The sequence below is a fragment of the Abramis brama genome, assembly GCF_963993115.1.
Source record: "Abramis brama genome assembly, chromosome: 25".
Taxonomy (NCBI): domain Eukaryota; kingdom Metazoa; phylum Chordata; class Actinopteri; order Cypriniformes; family Leuciscidae; genus Abramis; species Abramis brama.
The window spans coordinates 12,740,362-12,764,337 of NC_139987.1; the positions used below are offsets into that span (position 1 = coordinate 12,740,362).

At 38.0% G+C, this 23,976-nt stretch overlaps 1 protein-coding gene across 1 annotated transcript in view; it reads left to right on the forward strand.

Annotated features, from left to right (window-relative positions):
- The window catches only part of gbe1a (glucan (1,4-alpha-), branching enzyme 1a), a 151,805-nt gene that overhangs the window by 63,817 nt on the left and 64,012 nt on the right, over nt 1–23,976 (forward strand). The window contains exon 8 of the mRNA XM_084104994.1: nt 23,229–23,344. Within this exon, the coding sequence (XP_083961120.1) occupies nt 23,229–23,344 (116 nt within the window). The remainder of the gene's footprint in view (nt 1–23,228; nt 23,345–23,976) is intronic.

The window sequence follows — 23,976 nt, forward strand, 5'->3', positions numbered from 1 at the left end:
AATGGCATTATTATTAATGTCTTTGGTTATTTGATCACAGGTGGACTGCGGAAAGAGAGAGATTTATATTTCAGGCTATATTTTAGCCTTCTAATTTCTGATTGGATGAGCCATGTTCAAAGCCAATAAATAGAGATAAAGTGACCACTCTTTTTGTAGTACTGACCAATTGTACGCATATTATACAGGTAATGTACTGTGTTCTTTTACCTATGCTTTTTGGTGTGAATTTATAACAACAGCAACATTTATTAGTTATAATATAATTTTGGTGCCAATGATATAAACAATTGTTTATAATAATATTAATAATTGTTTATTATTGTATTAATATACTAATTTTATATACTTAAATACTTAATAATATACTTTTTGGTGGCAGAATTGTTTATTCAGGTTATTATTATCATTAATAATAATAATAATAATAATTAAAAAAAATAATGATTTTTTTATTTGTATTTTTTGTACCACACAATTATGTATTATTAGCCATATGCAGTTAATGTACTATGTACATTTACCTGTACTTTAAAAATGATATATTTTTAATAATATTAATACATTAATATTACATAAACAATAATGATGAGTTTTTTTTATTTTGTTTATTGTAAATGGATGTCATATGTTGCCAGATTTGAACCCAAAAGGTTGTAGTAAACTTTTGGTTTCTAGCCCAGCTCTTTAACCAGTAAGTTATACCACTGCTGGGTTCATCTATTATTACACAGCACCAAAAGTGCTGCTCAGCCCCTGTGAGATGAACTAGATGGCTTGTAATCATTCATCTTTCAGCTGAGTAAACACAAGGGTGGGAGGATAGATTCTCAGCTTTAATCTTGGTTTAAATCTTCCCCAGGCTTTACTGCATTTACACCCTTACTCAGCAGACCAAACCGAATTTTAGATGTTTATGTGGATATTTTAACTTTCAAGTGTTAATGTTTATGAGATTTTAAGGAGTCTTGGTGGTTTGAATCCAGAAGTGCAGTCTCATAAACATGTTTTCCAGCTGTGGCTCAAGTACCTCAAGCTTGCACTGTTTGAGTATTTGTGTGCTGTCTCTAATTTGCTCCAGTGCATTTGTGCTTATTTATGAAATCTAATTGGAAGATATTTTGATGTTTTCGAGTTCAAACCATTAGACATGCTGTTGCAGTCCAGCACATCTCACTTAACTGGTTCTAATTGAATCCCAAAGGGTCCGCCTCCGCCTCTGAAGTGTTGTTTGGGGCCAGGGAGACTGGCGGGGGGTTAGAGGAAGTTTGGAAGAGACAGCTCATAAGACCCGTCAGAATCACGCAGTGTGGGCTTTTTTCTGGTCTGTTGTCTGCTAACACACTGCCCATCAAAGAAGCTTTTAATAAAGCTGAGATCCACTGCAAGATGAGCACTTTCTACTGAGAATGAGAGCATGGAGAACTGCTGGTATGCTAGCTTTCTGATTCAGTCAAATCCTTCTGTAACCGGCCCCAGAAAATAATGCATAGCAAATGCGTTAATATAAATGCAGACATCTGCAGGTGAGATGTATGTTAGTATATGTGTGTATTGTGTTATTTAGTTAAAGTTCTTTTTGTGGGCAATGCAAAAACTGTGTAAATGTCAATCACGTACACACTAAGCAATGCATGATACTAGCGTGTTGCTAAACGACTTGACAGTGTAACAAGCGCAAAACATACAATCACACACAAATACTGCTGGTCTTAGTTGGTTTAAACCAGGCAAAGCTGGAATTTAGCGGATTTAGTTCAGCAGTCAGCTGGTCTAACTAAGTCAACTTCAGCTTTGACTTGAACACTTAGCATATGCGTACAGCCGAGTGCACATGCATAGTATATTTCATTATAGCTTGACACATGCACACTAGAATGTTTCATCCTTTTCCAGTGTTTGTGCAATTTTTTTTGTGCAAAAAAGTCAGCATGAAATGGAAGTTTTTCAGCAAGGAATGTTTGGTGACAGTGACATTTTAATTTATTTTCTATTGACACTCTTAAGTACTCACAAAATGTATACTTGTAATTTGCATTTTTCAATACCATCTTGGATAAATATTCTCCTCTGAGCTTGTCCCGATGCATTCTGGGATGGCTTTATCCAGTAAGGATGCATGCAATGCTGGTTTGTGTTTTGTCGAATGCGAGATTTTCCTATAGTTGATTTATCTGACTTAGAACTATATACTTGTTCTGTGGTCTAAAAATGGTGTGTAAAAAAACAATGCTAATCAATATTTAGCATTTATCGTATTTTACACTCTCCGAACAGATTTAATAATCATGAAATGTGGAAACTTGACCTCATTAATGCATTTTATTTTCTTAAAGATAAGTTGAATTGAATGCAGCATTAGAGGTAGGTTTGGAACTGAGTCCCTGAGTCACTCTTCTCTAGAGCTTATTGATTCTCTGAGATGGCAGAAGGTGTTAGCAGTATGACAGAGCAGTCCCGGCTGTGAGCTAAGACTCTGTAGGAGCTCATCGACTGTGCTCTGCCCCACAGGGGCTTCACTTATCACACTGAGGGCTTTTACTCAAAGTCGTCAACACCCAGGGAGCCTCGCAGGGGGGAAGCGCCGGCTCTGTCACCTACTTGCTCTCCACACTATAGTGCTGAAAACCTCCACTTAGGAGACAGACCTTATCTCTCATCAAGGGTGGCATGCCGGGGTTTTGTCTTTAATCAATTATTGATGTGAGAAATAAAGCCGTATTTGAGAGGTGCTTTGTACTTTAACAGGTGAACAGATTGCCTTGTCTGACAGGGCTTGTGTTTCCAGTCAGGCTGAAAATTGAACTTTTTAAGGGTGAGAGAGAGATGTAGAGCAAAGGGCCACCATGATGCCTGAGATTTACACACAAGCTGAGAGGAGATTCCCCTCTTCTGCTTCATCTCTGCCTTTTTCACTCTCTCATCATTTACTGTACACACATGCAGACTCGCTCACAGAATTAAAGGATGCATTTTAAGCTTTTTTGAATCAGTTTTCGATCAGATCATGAGGTGCTGAAAGATTCACTCAAGTCCACCGGTGAAAACAGATTAAAGGTAATACTTCCATCTTCTTTAAAGATGAAGTAGCACAAACAGCCTAGGAAGTGTTTCCCAAAGCATCGTTAGCCAACTATGGTCGCAAGTTCTATTGTTAGCAAATGGTCACGTTGTTCAACGTTTCAATGTGTTTCAATGGGTTTTCTGTTGTGTGGTTGGGACTACAGATCTCAACCTGTGGTTAGAAGCATAATTTATTGTTAGTGTCACACATAGACACATTCAACATAGATCATATGTGGACATAGGTCATGCTCTTGAATAAAAAAGGCAAGTTAACTTGCGTTAAATTCTATAATTTTAATTCCAATTCAAATATACATACATTTCATTAGCGTGTCAATAAACGGCACCATTTATGAAGCGAGCGCACATGCATAAATGATTAATGGAACACTGGAGTACTGTATGACATAAGAGGGAACCTGTGATGAATCAAACACCAAATTGAATCAAAACAACAGGTAAAAAAATTGTGAAATAGTGCTCAAATGCCATGTTCGTTACAGAAGCATCGCAAAGATTACTTTATTGAAAAACGGCTTACTAAATGAACCACACTTATACAGGAGTAAAGTGTATGCCAATTACATAATGCGTTAATGTATTTTGTTGTTGTTTTTTTTAAGATGGCTTTCTATTGTTCGTGCACATGAGCTATAATAATCTGACATGAATTGTGATTAATTAGCAGAAGTTGACAACAGTCCTCTATTTTTGAACCAACCATTTTAGGAAACAGTCGTGACTAAATAGTTAGTTAGTTTAATGAAGGATCATACTACAGTGGTTAAGCAGCAAGTTACGTCGTTGCACAAATAAATGCACCCCTGATTAATTTAAGGTTATGATCGAGTGGCAAATGTTAATGAAAAACTAAACTTTTTGTTGCATGAAACATTGGTTAACATTTATAAATGGTCATTTTATAACAGAAATATGTTCTTCCATTCTTTCTCCTGGTGTAAGATGGTCGACAAGTTTCAAGTGTGTGGACATGTGTTTGTGTCTTTAATCCCTTCCCTTTATCCACTGTCTTCTTTTTTCCTTTGTTAGTGGTCTGTTGAAGTGTTACATTGTTGTCTGGTTGCTGATTGGCTGCTCTCTGAGCTGACAGTCGGATTAATTGAGCCTCTCCACTGAGTCCTATCAAATCTCACAGCCAACACTGACACCAAAACAATCAACAACGGCTCGCAGCCCAGCCTGAGATCCACAACTAATTAAAGGGATTGTATGGTTTACTCTTAGAGAGCTGCCTAATGCTCCGCGGGTCATCATAACACGGCATGTGGGATATCAAAGCTCAGAGTAACACTCATGAGGATTTTTTTTTTTTTTTATGATTCCTGAGGCAGGTTTGCTTTCTTCTCTTTTGATTAGCACTTTATAATTAATTTGATTGGGTTCCGTTCAGCTTAATTTGATTCAGTTCAATTAAGCTGAATTCAAAAGTGCTTTATTGGAATAATAGGTGAGTTTCCAGTTCTAAAAAAGCTTTTAGACATTAATGACAGTACTAAACCATTCATAAAGGAACAATTTTCAGTTTCACTTTATTTTGATGGTCCCTTTAACACATTCTGTTGACTATAAGCAACAGTGCATCTACTTGTCTCCTAACTATCATTAGTGTTAGGGTTTGAATAAGTTGACATGTTGCAAAGTTACTTATAAGTCAGTAGGACTATAAGTAACTTTGTTAGATGTAATATTTAGCAAATCTCAAAATAAAATCTCAAAATTAACATTTTTCGTATTGTTAATGATGCCTAAATTCTCTTATTGCATTTAAAAGGATTTTTGGTTTTAGTGATTTTTTATTTTATTTAGAATTTTTCTATCTACCATTAATCAGTTATTGATCCTATTGATCTGTTTCAATTAGTTTGTGTCAATCAAGTTAAAAATAAGATAAATTAGAAAATAATCAAATGACATATTTTTGAATTATGTAATTCAGTAGATAGATTATGTAAACTCAATAGATAATCATGTATGGTTATTTAATATATTTATCAAATTTCCCCATTAATTTCCTATATGAAAATAACTACATCATAATATATACTATAACCGTGATATTTTGGTCGTAATTTAACCGAAGTTTGGTCGTACCACCTCCACCCTACATCTGAATGAACAAAACATCTACAAAGAGCTTGAGAATAGATGGATAAACAGGGAAAAACAGGTCAGGAGGGCGAGAGATCAATGCACAGAAAGATGAAATGTAAAGGAGTCAGAACATCTCCTCCTCACATTCCCATGTGCCCTTGTGCTGAATTTCAGACAATCAGAGCACTGTATTAAAGCCATTTCTAGACCTTTCACCCCGGCCCTCATTTGCAAATTGTAATTAAAGTTGCGGTGCTATTTTAAGCCTTCAGGTCTGACCCTGGGCTTGTGTGTGTGACTCAAAGAAAAGTGCTGAATTATTGTGCCACCTTCATGCCCTGGTCAATAATCTAATGTAATGGGTGCAAGGCTCACCACCCCATAACTCTCTTTCATTTTGTTAAATGATTTGCAGAATTCATCTGCATAAATTGTATTATGGTAGGTCATCTTTGAGACCTGCAAACAGAAAAATGTATTTTTTGTTGTTTAAATAAACCATTTATATTATACACATACACTACATAAAGTACATTAAAGGTCAGTAAGGATGCGTTTTTAACATTCTATTCATCTTGTTAGTTTCTATTCATCAAAGAATCCTGGAAAAAAAATGTATCACCGTTTCCACAAATATTAAGCAGCACAACTGTTTTCAACACTGATAATTTCGTTTTGCCATCTCAGAAATAATAAATAATAAATTTTATTTTAAATTGTATTAAAACAGAAAACATTTATTTTAAATCAATAATATTTTACAATATTACTGTTTTTACTGTATTTTTTTTATTATCATATAAACGTGCTTGGTAGATACTTCTTTCAAAAACATTAAAAAAAATCGTACAACCTCAATCTTTTGTATAAATATTAGCCCTTTTTACTCTGGCATGTAATTTTTTTTTCTCTCGTCATATTTGTATCAACTGTTTTATTTCAAATGGCATATTTTTTACACTACAATAAAAGGAAATTAAATTTGAACGTGAAATTGCTTATTTTGAAGCTGTCTTCATTTACATAGTTTAATTGTCGTAAAATGTCAGCAAAATGTAAAAAATCCAAACATTTTTGACATTTTTTTCACATTCTCTTTAGCTGTGTCCGTCTTGCTCTGTTCACTATCTAAATGATGACACTTTTGACCTTGACTGGTCTTCCTGCTATTGATTGTCCACGTTAGCGCAGCCCGTTTTTAATCAGCGGCCTGTTTTGCCTTTCATTCACTCTGCTGGGAGAGAGAGCGCCTCTTCCAGTCTCCCACCGCAACAGATGGCAGAGAAGTCGGGTTGTTTGTGCGCAGAAGAATCTTTTTTTGAAACCGAAACATAATGAGCCCATATTCAGCCTTCAGTCTTTCCTGCATTTAGTGTTTGGCAGAAAGGCGTTGAGGAGACGGGCTGCCAGTGTGTGTTTCTCTCTCTCTGAAATCAGTCTGGTCATTAGTCACTGCACATATAAACGGTTTCCTCGCACTCTTTTCAGAGCCGCCTGTCTTTCGGCCTGCTTACAGTATGTTTTCCTGTTTTAATAGTCGAGGACAGACATTTTATTTTCAAGGAACTGGATTGAAGCATTTTGTGTATGTTGCTGATGAAGGACTTTCTTGGCGTACATAGCAAGTGTTTGTTGTTCAGCCCGCATTTTAACTCAAGGCAAGACAGCAGTGTTGGGGAAGCTCATTTGAAACTGTACTTAGCCAAGCTACTCATTATTTATAGTAGTTCAACTATCAAGTTTTAAAAAAAAGTCGGATACACAAGATAATTACCAAATGTTTCTAACTACATTGAAGTTTTTATGTTAATATTTAGCGGTCTGGCACAAAAATAATGAGGATCTCAGTTAATGGAACAGTTTTAAACTTGAAAGTTCATTTACAACAAAAAGAGATAATTAAACAAGAAAACACTGATTTATAAAGCATACAGTAGTAATAAACCATAGTATTTAACTAAATATGTATCTACATGAATTTAAATGCAATTAAAATACACTGTTAATTGCAAGAAAAAGCAGTGTATTACTGGAAAAGCTGAGCTTCTGTCACACGATTGAAAATTGAATATATGTACAGTGAGGAAAATAAGTATTTGAACACCCTGCTATTTTGCAAGTTCTCCCACTTAGAAATCATGGAGGGGTCTGAAATTGTCATCGTAGGTGCATGTCCACTGTGAGAGACATAATCTAAAAAAAAAAAATCCAGCAATCACAATGTATGATTTTTTAACTATTTATTTGTATGATACAGCTGCAAATAAGTATTTGAACACCTGAGAAAATCAATGTTAATATTTGGTACAATAGCCTTTGTTTGCAATTACAGAGGTCAAACGTTTCCTGTAGTTTTTCACCAGGTTTGCACACACTGCAGGAGGGATTTTGGCCCACTCCTCCACACAGATCTTCTCTAGATCAGTCAGGTTTCTGGGCTGTCGCTGAGAAACACGGAGTTTGAGCTCCCTCCAAAGATTCTCTATTGGGTTTAGGTCTGGAGACTGGCTAGGCCACGCCAGAACCTTGATATGCTTCTTACAGAGCCACTCCTTGGTTATCCTGGCTGTGTGCTTCGGGTCATTGTCATGTTGGAAGACCCAGCCTCGACCCATCTTCAATGCTCTAACTGAGGGAAGGAGGTTGTTCCCCAAAATCTCGCAATACATGGCCCCGGTCATCCTCTCCTTAATACAGTGCAGTCGCCCTGTCCCATGTGCAGAAAAACACCCCCAAAGCATGATGCTACCACCCCCATGCTTCACAGTAGGGATGGTGTTCTTGGGATGGTACTCATCATTCTTCTTCCTCCAAACACGTTTAGTGGAATTATGACCAAAAAGTTCTATTTTGGTCTCATCTGACCACATGACTTTCTCCCATGACTCCTCTGGATCATCCAAATGGTCATTGGCAAACTTAAGACGGGTCTTGACATGTGCTGGTTTAAGCAGGGGAACCTTCCGTGCCATGCATGATTTCAAACCATGACGTCTTAGTGCATTACCAACAGTAACCTTGGAAACGGTGGTCCCAGCTCTTTTCAGGTCATTGACCAGCTCCTCCCGTGTAGTTCTGGGCTGATTTCTCACCTTTCTTAGGATCATTGAGACCCCATGAGGTGAGATCTTGCATGGAGCCCCAGTCCGAGGGAGATTGACAGTCATGTTTAGCTTCTTCCATTTTCTAATGATTGCTCCAACAGTGGACCTTTTTTCACCAAGCTGCTTGGCAATTTCCCCGTAGCCCTTTCCAGCCTTGTGGAGGTGTACAATTTTGTCTCTAGTGTCTTTGGACAGCTCTTTGGTCTTGGCCATGTTAGTAGTTGGATTCTTACTGATTGTATGGGGTGGACAGGTGTCTTTATGCAGCTAACGACCTCAAACAGGTGCATCTAATTTAGGATAATAAATGAAGTGGAGGTGGACATTTTAAAGGCAGACTAACAGGTCTTTGAGGGTCAGAATTCTAGCTGATAGACAGGTGTTCAAATACTTATTTGCAGCTGTATCATACAAATAAATAGTTAAAAAATCATATATTGTGATTTCTGGATTTTTTTTTTTAGATTATGTCTCTCACAGTGGACATGCACCTACGATGACAATTTCAGACCCCTCCATGATTTCCAAGTGGGAGAACTTGCAAAATATCATGGTGTTCAAATACTTATTTTCCTCACTGTATGTATGTAGGCTATATACTACGGGGCTGTTGAATGCTTGAATTTGATTGTTTGACAAACGTTCTAAAGTTGCAATGGACTACATGCACAACTACTTCCGCGTTCTAGTTAGTACATATCGTGAGTTTCTGGTTATAGCGTTCAGCGCACCTACATGCATGAGAATGCATATTATCACTGTGTTTTATGGCTGCCAATTGATTAAAACAATGAATAATGATCTCTGTATTAATTATCTTGAGCCTGCTGAAATGTTCCTATAAATATATTTTCTTTCCAACTGTGCATTCTGAATAATAAATAGGCTAAATATATTTATCCACTAAGCTGCAGCAGTCCTATATGCTCATCTTCTCATTAACAGTTTTTTTTTCTCTTTCTGACATTTCATACCTGTTGGGTTTACATTTTCAAATGAAATTGACTATTAAAAGGATTGCTTGTGTGCGCTGGTGTTTATTCCAGTCTTTTAAAATGGTTGAATGAATGAATGCTCGCGAGGTGCTTGTAACGATGTTAAATAGGCTGGGCTATTTAATCAATAACGCGCACAGTGTAGACGAGAATGACAGTCAACTACTTTGAATGTTATAGCATTTTGGGCATAAACATGTAAAAAGTGAAAAGACTGACATTTACAAATGACACAGAATGATTAAAATATTTAATCCAAATAAATCAATGTTCGTGGTTCGTACCGTCATTCAGCTGTTCTCATACACTTCAGCGTCGCGGTCACTAGTTTAGATGAACACTGACACCCTGTGGTGAAATAACGGCATATTCGACAACTGCGTATGTTAAATAAAAGAGACTCTGAGTTCATCATCAAGTTGTCAGCTCAATATCATGACATAGTGTCAGAATTAAAAGATGCATTCCTCACGCACTCCTCTGATCAGTGAAGGAGAACGGAAGGAAAATGTCAAAGTTTAACGATCCTGAATCCTTTGATTTCGTACAGCCAGCAAGTTGGCCGGCATGGAGGCAGCGCTTCACGCGGTTCAGGATTGCAACGAAACTCGACAAGGAAGATGTGGAAGGAAGGTGATGTGCAGGTGAATTCATTACTGTATGCAATGGGCAAACAGGCAGAACCTAAATTCAGCACATTTACATTTTCTGCTGAGGATGAAAATCAGTACTAAAGTTCGATGAACATTTCGTGCCCAAACGCAATTTGATTCATGACCGCGCTTGTTTTCATAAAAGAAATCACCAAGTGGTGAAAGCGTGGAAGCATTTGTCAGGAGTCTGTATGAGATTTGTGATTTTGGGGCCACTAAAGATGAGCAGATTCGCGATCGTATCGTATGATTGGAATAGCGGATAGCGACGTGTCTGAGAAGCTGCAGCTAGAGCCAGATTTGATGCTCAAGAAGGCCATACAGATCGCTCGTCAGTCAGAACTGATTAAAATGCAAAGTGCTGATATACGAAGTGCATGTGATCAATGTGAAGTGGGGCACAAGTTTAAGCGCACAAAACAATTCAAGAAACACACAGGATACAGTACAGGAATTCAGACATGAAACAAAGAGAAGATGGTAGCAATGTGGCCTGTTCAAGATGTGCACGTGTACATGACCTAGGGGCTTGTCCCGCCCGAGGGAAACGATGCCGTAAGTGTAATAAAACAGGTAATTTCGAGATTGCTTGTAAAACAAAGATTGTTAAAGAAGTGACCAGTGAACGACACGAAGTCGAATCAAACTGATAGCACTAACGAGGATGAGTGGCATGTGAACCTTCCAATGAATGGCACTACAGTAAAGTTCAAGATCGATACTGGTGCTGATATCACAGTTATGTCTGAGCAAACATTTTTGAGCCTACCTAGTCGCCCACAACTTATTACAGTTTTTTTTGCTATGATTTGCTATGACAGATTTTTCAATACTTTTAACAAATTTCCTAAACTCTTAACGCACCAACACACCTACAACACACAATTGGCAAAACGGTTAATGCTCAAAATCACACATTGTAAACTAAACTCCAACACTAATTTTCCAAAATACAATAATACACTAACACAATACACCATGTCTACCAAAACATTAACACATGTTCTCTTCCACCAGGAACATTTAGTGAATCATAGCACAATGTCATAAAAACACTAACATCAGGTGGAATTACAGAAACTGCATTATTTTATATGTGTCAGGTCTGCCCTTATACAACAGACAGTATATTGTATTGATCATAGATTGTGTTTTGCACTGCAGTTTCTTTGGAAGTCTCTCTACATTTTTGTTTTGTTTGTAATGTAAATGCATGCATTTTGTTGTTGTTTTTTTGCAGCAGAAATTCAGTACAACAAAATAAATTACTCTTCTTAGAGTTTATAGAATGTATGGTTTATGAAAAAAGAAGACAGAGACAGAATTGCTGCAGTAACGGCTTTATTTCCAACAGGACATTTCTGCAAGATAACAAAAATATGCAATATAGCTGCCATTTACAGTATTACTGTATGTGAAAATATAAAATATACAAACAGAAAAGGCCATCTTCTAATCTGTGCGGTCTTCTGCATTTGTCCACATGTTCTCATCCACATCACACCTGATATCTTTCCTGGCAAGGCATCTTGGGAAGAATCTTTTACAGTAGCATGCCTTATCCACCCCTGGTAGTGTTCAGCTGTGATGTCTTGGTATGCAGCATCTTCTGCATACAGGAGGGACATTTGGTCCTGTGGACTATGGTCAAAAACCTTACATCTCCAGGCTGAGAAAACTCCTCAATGGGGTTGAGGAAAGGGAAGTAAGGGGCAAGGAAAACGGACATCATCCTCTGATGGGCGTCAAACCAGGCTGTGACTAGACGGGAATGGTGGAATGCCACATTGTCCCATATTTGCATAACTTCAACCAGCTGTTTCTCACTAGCAATGGAGTAATGTGAAAATACAAAATATACGAACAGAAAAAGCACCAGAAGAATAAAAAAAGAGGGAAAAAAAGAGTCATCTTCTAATTATTATTCAATCAGCTGTTTCTCAGTAAGAATATAATAAAATACAGGGGATATATTTGTGTTTCAATTCACAATATAAACAACTGTTTACCTTGACTTTAGCCTGTAAGGTTAGGTTCAGAACATGGTGTTATCTGTTCTGACATACAGTGTTAAAGCATTGGTAAATTTGGCAGTAAAAATCCATTGTTTTGGTCTTGTTTGAGCTTGTGTGTAAAAGAAGTTCAAGCATTTTAAATTTGTGTTAATTGTATGCATTTTGTGTTAAAGCAACAAGAAATGTGTTAATAGTATAGCTTACACAGACGGATGTAGTGCTAACTGTGTTAAGAGTTTTGGAAAATTGTTAAAAGTATTGAAAAATCTGTCATAGCAATCGTAAAAAACTGTAAAACAGTGGCAGACATCAGGAGTCCAGGTGGCAAACTGGACTGTATCGGCAGATTATTAGCCTATACAGAACAAAAGGGACAAAAAGTCAGTTTTTGGACATATGTCGTTAAAGGTCCATATACTAATGTTCTCCTTAGCCGAGTGGATGAGGATGATGTTTTTGGAGACTTTGGACTTTTAAATTGTGAACCAATCAAAATTGAGCTCAGACATGATGCCAAACCATACAGCCTTTCTACCCCTCATCGAGTTCCTTTTCCGTTACTGCCAAAAGTGGAAGAGGAGCTGCAGCGTTTGCTCAGGTCAGGGATCATAACAGAAGTCACAGAAGCAACAGACGGCGTGCTCCAATGGTGCTGGTGGTGAAGAAGAACAGTAAAGTGAGAATTTGCGTTGACCTTAAGAAATTAAACGAAGCAGTAAAGCGTGAGAGATTTATTCTGCCCACTCTTGAGGACATCGCACCACAACTGTCCGGTGCATGTGTATTCTCAACATTGGACGCTTCTAGTGGGTTTTGGCAGATACCATTGGACACAAGCTGCAGGAAACTCCCCACCTTCATCACCCCCGTGGGCCGCTTCTGTTTTCAGAGACTACCCTTCGCAATCACTTCGGCTATGGAGGTATTTCAGAGAGAAAAGAGCACTCTTCTTAAAGACTATGCCGGCACTGTAGCTGTGATGGACGATATACTGGTGTTCGGCAGAGAATCTGGTCTAAAGTTGAATAAAGATAAGTGTCACTTCGGAAAATCTGAGATTCAGTACTTTGTATGACATGTCATCGGAAAGGATGTAATCCGCTCTTAAACAAATAAAGTGAGGGCCATAACTGAGCTTCCCAGCCCTAAGAATCTGACTGAACTGCAACAGGTATTAGGGATGATTTATTACCTGGGCAAATTCGTCCCTGCTCTTTCGTCAATTCTTCATCCGATGACTGAGCTACTGAAAAGTGACACGGAATGGGTCTGGGGTGAGGCTGGACACAGGCGTTCAATAAGGTCAAAAGCTTGTTGACTACAGCACCAGCACTAACATTCTATGATGCCAACAGAACCACAGTGGTCAGTGTGGACGCAAGCAGAGCTGCCCTGCTGCAGGAGCATGAGAACGGACTACGTCCCATCGCTTTCTGTTCAAGGACATTGACATTAACAGAGACAGAGCGCCGCTACTCACAAATCGAGAAGGAGTGCCTGGCTGGAGTGTGGGGATGTGAGTGGTTCTCATGATACCTACAAGGTATGGACAAATTTGAACTTCAGACTGACCATAAGCCTCTTGTGCCCTTGATAAACACATATGATATTGACAAAGCTCCCGTAAGATGTCAACGACTACTAATGCGCCTGATGAAATTTAATGTCAAAGCAGTGCATGTGCCAGGCAAACAGCTCGTGGTGGCCGACACTCTGTCACGAAACCCGTTGACACATCAGGGCGAGTCTGACACAGAGGATGACGTCAAGGCGTTTGTACAGGCAGTACTGTCTACTATGGCTAAAAGTTAATACAGGTTAAATGCCATTAGGTAAGCCACGCACGATGATTTAGATCTTCAGTCAGTTTGTAAGTACATTCACCAAGGCTGGCTCAGTCAGAGGTCTCAACTGTCACACTCACTCCATGAGTTTCACACTGTCAGAGCTCATCTCTCTGAAGTTGGTGGACTTTTGTTGTACAAGGACAGATAGTGATTCCAGGTTCACAGAGACATGACCCTTGATGGCATGTGTGAAGCTGATGTACTAGCTTGATGTGAAGCTGATGTCTTACTAAGGGACTGTTTACACCTGACCACTTCATGCGTTTTCTCAGATCGGATAGCTATCTGATTTATCAAAACGATTCCATTTACACCTGGTCATATAAATGTGTTTTTGCGAAACGGATTTAAATCCGATCTTCAATTCCCGCGCTATATGCAGATTTAATGGAGTGCACGTCACTGAAAGCAACAGAGCTGCATTTTATTGATCATCAGCTAAAATTTCTAAATCAAAGACCGCAATAAGAGAGAGCGGCAACAGCCCTGGTAAGATCATTTCGTTTCTTTACTTTTAATGATGATGATTGTGTGTTAAGCGTCTGCGACTTACTTTCACTTTTATTTGCGATAGTTTGCACGTTGGCTAAATGAATAGATGCTCAGCTTCTCATCTGCGGCGATGCGTGTTCCAGTAGCGTCATCATATCTGGCTATAACATTACATATAGCCTATAACACGCTCTCACACATTTATTTTTTTAGCATTTTTGGGAGGAGTACAATTTACATATGTGGTTTCAACAACCAGATGCATTTACACTTGTCCAGTTTCGTCTGGAATGCGGCCCAGACCACCTCCTGAAGTGGTTTAAGCGATCGGATTCAAATCCGTCTCGAATGCGTTTCGGAGGGCATTTACACCTGGTCTTTTCACAATCGGATAGCTATCCGATCTGAGAAAACGCATGAAGTGGCCAGGTGTAAACAGCCCTTAAATGTAGGGAAAGAGCTAATATGTCCGTATGGTGGCCTGGTATTGGCAAGAACATCTCAAAAATAGTCAAGACGTGTGAGTTTTGCCAAGTCAACAAGCTCACACAAAAGAGAGAGCCTCTGATGGTTACATCCCTTTCCAGCGATCCATGGCAAAAAATTGCGTCTGACATCTGTGAACTAAATGGCAAGAAATACCTAATAGTCGTGGACTATTATTTTCGTGATATTGAGATTGTTCAACTACAAGCCATCACAAACCAGCAGGTAATTACACATCTGAAAAACATGTTTGTTTGATGGGGGATCCCATATGAACTTGTGACAGACAATGCTACTCAGTTCACGGCCACTGAGTTTGCAGAGTTTAAAACGACTTCTCACTCACTCACAACTTCACTCACACTACTTCCAGCCCTCATTATCCGCAGACTAATGGTGCCGCCGAAAGGAGTGTTGCTATTGCAAAGCAGATGCTCAGACAGCCAGATCCACAGCTAGCTCTTATGATCTATCGTTCTACACCTATCAGTGCTACTGGACTGAGCCCAGCTCAACTTATGATCGGACGCCAGATCAGAACAACAGTTCCGATGCTGCAAAAGAAACTGTTACCAAGTTCAGTTGATTATGAACAAGTCAGAAGGAAGGATAAACAAGCCAAGCAGGCTTACCAGTACTTCTACAACCGACGCTACTCTGCACATAGTTTACCCGACTTGCATCCAGGACAAAGCGTGAAAGTCAAGTTGGATGGAGAAAAAGGACGGAAAACATCGGCAACGGTCGTCAGAAAAGCTCCTGATCCCAGGTCATACATTGTACAAACAAAGGAAGGTACAATCTCTCATCGGAACCGGAGACACATTCAGAGAGTTCCTGAGATGCCAGAAACACCTGAATCACCCGACAGACAGATTGTACATGGATACAGTGAATTAACTGATGGATCCTCTCTTGAGACTGATTTAACCACAATGGGTCTAGTACCTCACCTCACCTCCCATCACACCACACACACGCACACCCACCTGCAAAAGAACCCTTGCTGGTAGAGAAGTAAAACAGCCTGCAAAGTTTCAGGATTATGTGTTGGGCTAGGTGATAACAACTACCATGCTGCATAGTTTCCTTGCATGCTAATTCTTATAGCATGTAGTACAAGAGGAAAATGCAAATTAATGAATGCTATAACATGTTCTGTTTATTGACAGGTTATGTAAAAGAGATTGGCTGTGGTAAACAGTTGATATTGTTCTATATATCTTACGTAATTATTTAATAAATAATCTGCCTCTTTCTTTGTTCCAGGAAATAATAATAATGATGAGGCAGTAGAGGGGAGACGTGGTGATATGTGTACAAGTTTGTGATTGACTATTAGCTGCAGGGTCCAGGGTTGCTGGGCAACCGGGGCGGGGTCATAGAGAGACGACTGTGAGTTCGACAACTGCGTATGTTTAATAAAAGAGACTCTGAGTTCATCATCAAGTTGTCAGCTCAATATCATGACAGTGGCTTGAGTCTCAGTTACTAGCTTAAAAATTAATTAGCAACGGAGTCTTGGAATTAGTTGCGTAAGAAATTACGAGCATTTAAAGGACAAAAAACCTGACAAATGTCTTGAAATACAACATCTTGTTTTAAGGTGTGGTAGCTGTAGTATGCTGAATAATTGACTCCGTTGTTATTTTTATAATAATTCAATTGTCATTTATATATATATATATATATATATATATATATATATATATATATATATATATATATATATATATATATATATATATAATTAGATTAATATGCTGTCATTTGTATGAGAAAATTATTTTACTTATATCATAGATCATGTCACCTTATCATATTTCATTGGTCAGTGTCATACTTAATTATGTACTTTTTTATATACAGTTCTTGAGGTGAAAAAGGGATGTTTAAGACAGCATTTTGACATGCTTCTTAATTACTGTAAAGAGAAAGAAAAAGGGAGAAGGAAACAGGCTGAAAACGTACTGTTCTTACTTTCTTACTCAAACGTTCTTATTGCTGCATTGATAAAATCTTAACTTTGTTTTAGATAAATATGAGAATCACCTACACTGTACACTGTGAACTTACATAAAGACAAAAGAGCAGATATTTTGAACATATTTCACTACACATTAAATTCCCAGTCTGTCCTCTACATGAACATCTTTCTCCAGGCCACATCATTAATTTTTGGCGGGTTTGATTGATTGAGTTTGTAGAGCGACTGGGTTTGAAGATTTTACTCTTAGGCTTCTTTTGATGTTTTCTTTATTTTCTGTTTCTGTAGTGTTGTTGTTTTATTGTTTGATGTTTTTGCTTTAACAAACAAAAAGTTGTTTGTTTGTATTGTACAGTTCAGAAAATCATACAACTCACAAGCAAATGTTTAATACTTTGCAAGTATTTGAAAACAAATACAAAACTTAGAAACAAGAGAACCCAACATTAATTAATCAGGACGTTCAGGAATAGAATCCATAAACATGTTGAGTTGCACTATTCATTTGGACTCCATACAAAAGAATACAATAATGGCTTATCTGCAGATGCGAGTTCAACAAACCTGCCAGCGTTTAACCTTGGGAATCAACAGAAATATTGAAAGAACAGGGTAGCGCTCAAAGAATAAACACTGAGAGAGCAGAAAGAAACTTTTCTTGCAACAAAAATTTTGGATCTGAATACAGTGAGATCATTACTCACCAACTTTTTGTTATACTAACCCATCAGCTCTCTTGCGGCACAAGAGCTCTTTCCTGTCTCACTTCAAAACATGTTGCTCAGTGGCATTGTATTGGGGCCGTTTATCTTAATTTTTGTTAATATCTGAATGTTTATTTGTTTCATTCCTGTTATGCAGTACTGTACTTTTTCAAACTCTACCATTTTTAAAATATGAATATGCTTTTGTTGTCATTTGAGGACTTTCCATGGTTAGGTCAAGCTCAGGCACTTAAACTTTATTAATCATAACGTGATGTACACAATGGAAGGAAAATGGATGAAAAATTCATCGGATTCAAATTTTGACTTAAGTTCATGTCCGATTTTTTTAACTAGGAAACTAGTACGATAATTCCGATAGCACGTGAAGACAGCATAAACCCTCTGTTTTTTATTTTAATATATTTTCAAATGTATTTATTTTACTGTGATGAATGCTGAATTTTCAGCATCATTACTTCAGTCTTCAGTGTCACATGATCCTTCAGAAATCGTTTTAAATGTGCTGATTTGTCTTATTATTATCAATGTTGAAAACAGTTCTGTTGTGGAAACCGTGATAATTTTTTCAGGGTTCTTTGATTAATTGAAAGTTCAAAAGAACATTTTTTTTTGTTAGTGTAAATGTATATAGTCACTTTTAGGGCCCTATCATACACCCGGCACAACGCGATGCAAGTGTTTTTTGCTAGTTTCAGTCCGACGCAGTTATCATTTTCACGTCTTGCGCCACATTGTTTAAAAAGCAAATGCATTTTGCGCCCATTTGTGCGCCCATGGGCTTGCTGGTCTGATAACGAGGTGTGTTCTGGTGCATTGTTGGCGCGTATTTTGAGGCAACAGAAATAGACTGCGCAATATTTAATTTGTTATTTAAAGAGCGTGTTAGTAATGTGCGCCTTTAGGCGGGGTCCACAACGTGCGTACACTCTGCTTATTAAACACACAGAGATGCACAGGAGCACACAAACATGCCAAATATTAAAATGAAAAGGATTACAATGTAAAAGATTATTATTGTGTACATAAAGATATGGTGGAATCCGGCTTGTCCCGTAGATGGTCTGCTTGCGCACTTTAACCTTGCACATGAGCAGTTCCGTTTGCCCTCTGGAGTTCGGTCTTTCCACTATCAAATTCCGTCATGTAAATAGCGAATCTGCCATGGCATTTAAAGGGAATGGGAGATCCAAATCCCAAAACACATCCATTACTCATTAAGAGAATTGGGACAACCCTTTTAGAACATGCGCCTGGCACACTGACCATTTTTCCCATCGTTAAACTAGCAAAAGTGGATTCGGACACGCCCTAAGTGCACTTGCCAGACCACTTTAGACCATGTGCTTAGATCGTTAAATAATATAGGGCCCTGTAAAGGTCCTTGAAAGTGTACTATAAAACAGGAGTGAACCATTTTCATATAATTTGAAAGTTCTCAAGCTTCAATATTTGACCACTGTTGTATAATATAAATGGCATTGCAATCATTATGTATTAGCAATTACAGATCCAAGCAATTACAAGTCCAGTCATGGAAAGGTTTAGGAACCTTTAGTAAACAACATCTAAATCCATGTTTCTGTCACATTTCTTTAGAGAGATATCATTCGTGTGATGTTATTTATTGTGAGGAGCGTTTCGGTGGTAAAACATCCTCTTACAAAGTGTGTCAAATTCATACGAGCAGAATGAGGCTGCTCTCATAGTTTCACTGTCAGAATGAAGTGTTTAACCATGTATTATTTGACTATTGTGAACATGCAAAGCAAATGATGATTGTCTGATCTGCTAGTTCAAGTCCTGGTCAGTGGCCCATCTGCTCTGCTCTCTTGAATTATTAACCCTTATGGGCTCTCAGTGTCTGCCCCTGCACTCTCACCTCTGTCCTACAGCACAAATACACACAAAGATTTCAATAAGAAAATCATATTAAATGGTTTGATGTCATGACACATCAGCAATGACCTACTTTACTGAAGTGCTTGAGGTTGAAAGGGCTGATTTGTTTGAAAATACTGTGAAGTTGAAGGATTGTGGGGGTTTCAACTATCACAACCATTCATCACTCATCTCCATTTGGCCTCTGTGGGAATCTTATTGTGCTTCCCACCTTTTCTCTCTCTCGTTCTTGTCAGTTTGATGTGATGGTCCTAATCTGTTTATGGTGAGGGTGGAGGCAGACCTGTGGGTTCTGTAACCTTATCATATCAGAGCAGCTTCCCGTTAGATTCCACAGATGCACAAATGCAATCTGCCTCTGTTTATGAAAGCTTCATATCGGGATAATATGCATGGCTTTTTATCAGTGTGCGGCAAGACTCTATCTATGCAGTGAAAGAGTGTGCGTGTGTGTGAAAGGGGAGGATGTGGCAACAGCGAGAGCATTTGCTGGGATTGAATTCTTATTATGACCATTTGTATATTCAAAGATGCACGGAAAAATATGTTTATGGCTTTCGGTGCATGTTTGTAGGCTTATATACATTTGAGTTTTATGTGAATTAGAGGTCTGCTGTTGGTTGGTTGGTTGTTGGTTCATTCGTTGGTTGGTTCATATATAATATAATATAATATAAATACAGACCCTTTCCAAAAAACTAGAATAAGTTTATTTATTTCCATAATTCCATTCAAAATGTTAAACTTCCATAGATTATAGATTCAGGGCCCACAACTTAAACGATTTCAAGTATTTAGTTGTTTATTTGTACATAATTTGGCCTTCCAGCTCATAAAACCCACGAAAACAGGATTTCAAAAAATTAGAATATTACATGAAATCACACAGTAATTACACAGTGATACCATGGTCATTGAACCAGGTTTTGGTTCTTTTGGCAGTGTGGGCAGGTGCAAATCCTGCTGGAAAATGAAGTCAGCATCTCCATAAAGCTTGTCTGCTGAAGGAAGCATGAAGTGCTCTGAAAATGTCCTGGTAGACGGCTGCGTTGAGTGGACAGCGCAGTGGACCAACACCAGCCGATGACATGGCTCCCCAAACCAACACAGACTGTGGAAACTTCACACTGGACTTCAAGCATCTTGGATTGTGTGCCTCTCCATTCTTCCTCCAGACTCTGGGACCTTGGTTTCCAAATGAGATGCAAAATTTGCTCTCATCACTCAACGCAGCCGTCTACCAGGACATTTTCAGAGCACTTCATGCTTCCTTCATTTTCCAGCAGGATTTGCACCTGCCCACACTGCCAAAAGAACCAAAACCTGGTTCAATGACCATGGTATCACTGTGTAATTACTGTGTAATTTCATGTAATATTCAAATTTTTTGAAATCCTGTTTTCGTGGGTTTTATGAGCTGGAAGCCCAAATTATGTACAAATAAACAACTAAATACTTGAAATCGTTTAAGTTGTGGGCCCTGAATCTATAATCTATGGAAGTTTAACGTTTTGAATGGAATTATGGAAATAAATAAACTCTTCCATGATATTCTACTTTTTTGGAAAGGGTCTGTAGTATTTATTAAATATTTCAGAAAAATATTGTTGCGTTTCTGTGACTACTTCATAGAAATAGGACAGGATGGAAATGCAAAAAGTGGGAGCAATTTTGGTTTGGGTCGGGTGTGGACCTTTAAAATTTGACAGCACTGACTGGGTTAGGTCGGGATTGCAGGGTCTTTTTTAAGGGCTGAGTACATGAGTTTAACTTCATGTCTGTGCAGTAAACATAAGTTTGTTTTTACAAAATGTTGCTGAATCTTTACTGTAGGCAGCATCCTTGATAAAGCCCCTGCAGATTTTCTCATCTAAAATTGATGATACGGTTTATTTGCTGGATTGTTTGACTTTTGACTGTGGGAGCTATAGTTTTCTAGGCCCATAGCTGTGGACTCCTGGGTCAATGCAAATGTTATAGATCTGAAATTTACAGGTCTGGACTGAACTCCTCAAAGGTTTCCACAAAGCCAAGGCAAAACCCATTTTAACCAGCCCTGATGACTCTCTTGCCAAGGCCTGCAGCTATATACTTCAGTGGATGCTCTCGTATGTATTCATACAAGCATGCAAGCACACGGTTATGACTTCGAGCACATAAGTATGGACTGAATACATCAATGCATGCTTGAATATATAGCTGTGGTTGTAGATATCATTTGCGAACGTGACGTGAATGTGGTCAGCGGGTTTAAAAAAGTAGTGAAGTAGCTCAGTTGTGTCGAGTACTTTTGTTAACACTATGGTATGGGTATGCTAGAGGTTCTTATCTCTTTTTAATGAATTAAATGCTCCTGCGGTGAGTCTGAATGCTTTTACGACACTGTTACAAACAAAGAATTAAAAGCATAACGTTGTTAGAATTGAATCCCTGCTGTTATACCTAATCACATGTTTGAATGCACACGAGACGGGGGATGGCGAGAAAGTTAGATTTACTTTGGGATGGCTTCATAGGCCCTCAGTTGAAAACTCGGTTCTCAATTTAATTGCAGGAATAAAGGATTGAGAGAGGATGAGAGACTGTGTGGGGGCCTCATCCAAAAAGTTAGTGGGATATCGGGGCTTATTTACACTGATGGTTTCACAGTGTGCATCATGCGGGGAATACATCCAGTTTACTTTATCTTTGAGTGGGTTTCTATGTATGAACTGAATATTGTCTGAAGAAAATGTGAGTAGTACCTCTTTGTGCAAAATTCTGCAGTGTTTTTAAATGTGTTTCTGCACAGCTGTTAGGGTGTTTTCTCGGGCAGGAGTTTTCAAATTGGGCTTTGGGGACACATAGGTGTCAGCAACAGAGTGATGGGGGACCGGAAGAAAAACGGAGAGAAAACACATTTGACAAAATGCACTTTTAAGGCTGTCAAAGTTAAGGGAATAGTTCACTTAAAAATTAAAATTCTGTCATCATTTACTCAAGTTGTTTCAAACCTGTATGAATTTATTTCTTCTGCTGACAGAATAAACTATTCCTTAAAGAATTATTATTTTTTTAAACAAACTTACAGAATTTGCTTCCTGATTCTATTGACAACCACCACAACAGAAAAAAAATGTTTAAAAGCCCCTTGTTTTTAGTGATTATTACTCAAGTAATGCTCCTCATGCGGTATTTGAACAAATAAAAAATACATTTGAAAAGGATGAAGGAAAGCATGTGAGAGCAATAAATGGAGTGCAGGAGGTTGTTCTCAGAGGGCTATTTCTCATGAAAGAACTGTTTCAGTCTTGCTCATTCACACACTGTTCATCGTTCTCCTTGGGGAATCACACCACCACCAGCCACCCAACCTGCTGCTCCTGCTGCTCCTGCTGCCTGTTTCTATCTTTCTCTCTCCATCTGTCTTTCTGGGCTGAATCAACCAACCTTGTGTTACAGCTACTATTTAATCAGAGAATGAATCCATTACTCAAACGTGTGTTTTAGTGCTGTCAATCAATTAAACATTGAATTAATTTATTACATGGAATGCCAATTATTCAATCAAGTTAAACAACGTTCACAAATATTACAATTAATTGCACATATAAATATTTTATGAGAAAAGCCCTCAAATGAAGATCTGAAAACATAAGTATGGTAGGAGAGGGAATCATTGAATAGATGATACAAAATAATGTGTCCTTTGTGAACAGCTTGATCTGATTTTTTTTTTCTTTGAATTTATATGCATCAGAGGAGTGTGTTCTAGTTGATTGATTTTTGGATTCTTATTTCATCAGAGAGGGGTCGATTTTGATTTTGATGTTGTAGAGAAAATGTCTTTCTCTCTTTCCCATAGCTGGGAGGTAGTGCGGTTCCTCCTCTCCAACCTGCGCTGGTGGATGGAGGAGTATCACTTTGACGGCTTCAGGTTTGACGGCGTGACCTCAATGCTCTATCACCACCATGGCATCGGTCAGTTATTCTGCACATGCAAACAAGCATCATTATTTAGTGTGAAAACAATTCATTGTCTTAATCAGTATATTTTGGTCTCAAGATTAGGCCTTTATCTTGGATAAAAAGTTATTTATCTTATATAGTGTTTTTTAATTCATTGGTTCAGAGTTCATTGGTTGTTTATTGGTAGTGCAACTCTAGTGCAGGAAAATCTTTAGTTATTTTAGTTCTGTTTTCATCCACATCGGTGAAAGAATGCACATGCGAAAAACGTTAACAGAACCAAACATCTTTCTGAATAAGAACCAGTTCTACCATGCCTTTAATAATGCATTGAATTTTTTTCAGCAATTTTTTTATTTATGCTGAAAATAATAATGATAAAAAAGTTATTCTGCACCGTACAAAATTATTTTCATGATTTGTTATCGAAACTTTTTATCCTTTTGTCAAATCAACTTGGATAATTTATGTGGTTCAGGTAACATAATATATTGAGTTTCTATTTATTAAACTAATCTCCATTATTGGATTAACTCACATTTTTAATTTCAATTAACTAAAAAATTTAAGGAAACCAGGTAACTAACTTTAAGTTAAACCAACAATAAGTTTTTACAGTGGGGTTAAGAAAAATAAACTACAGA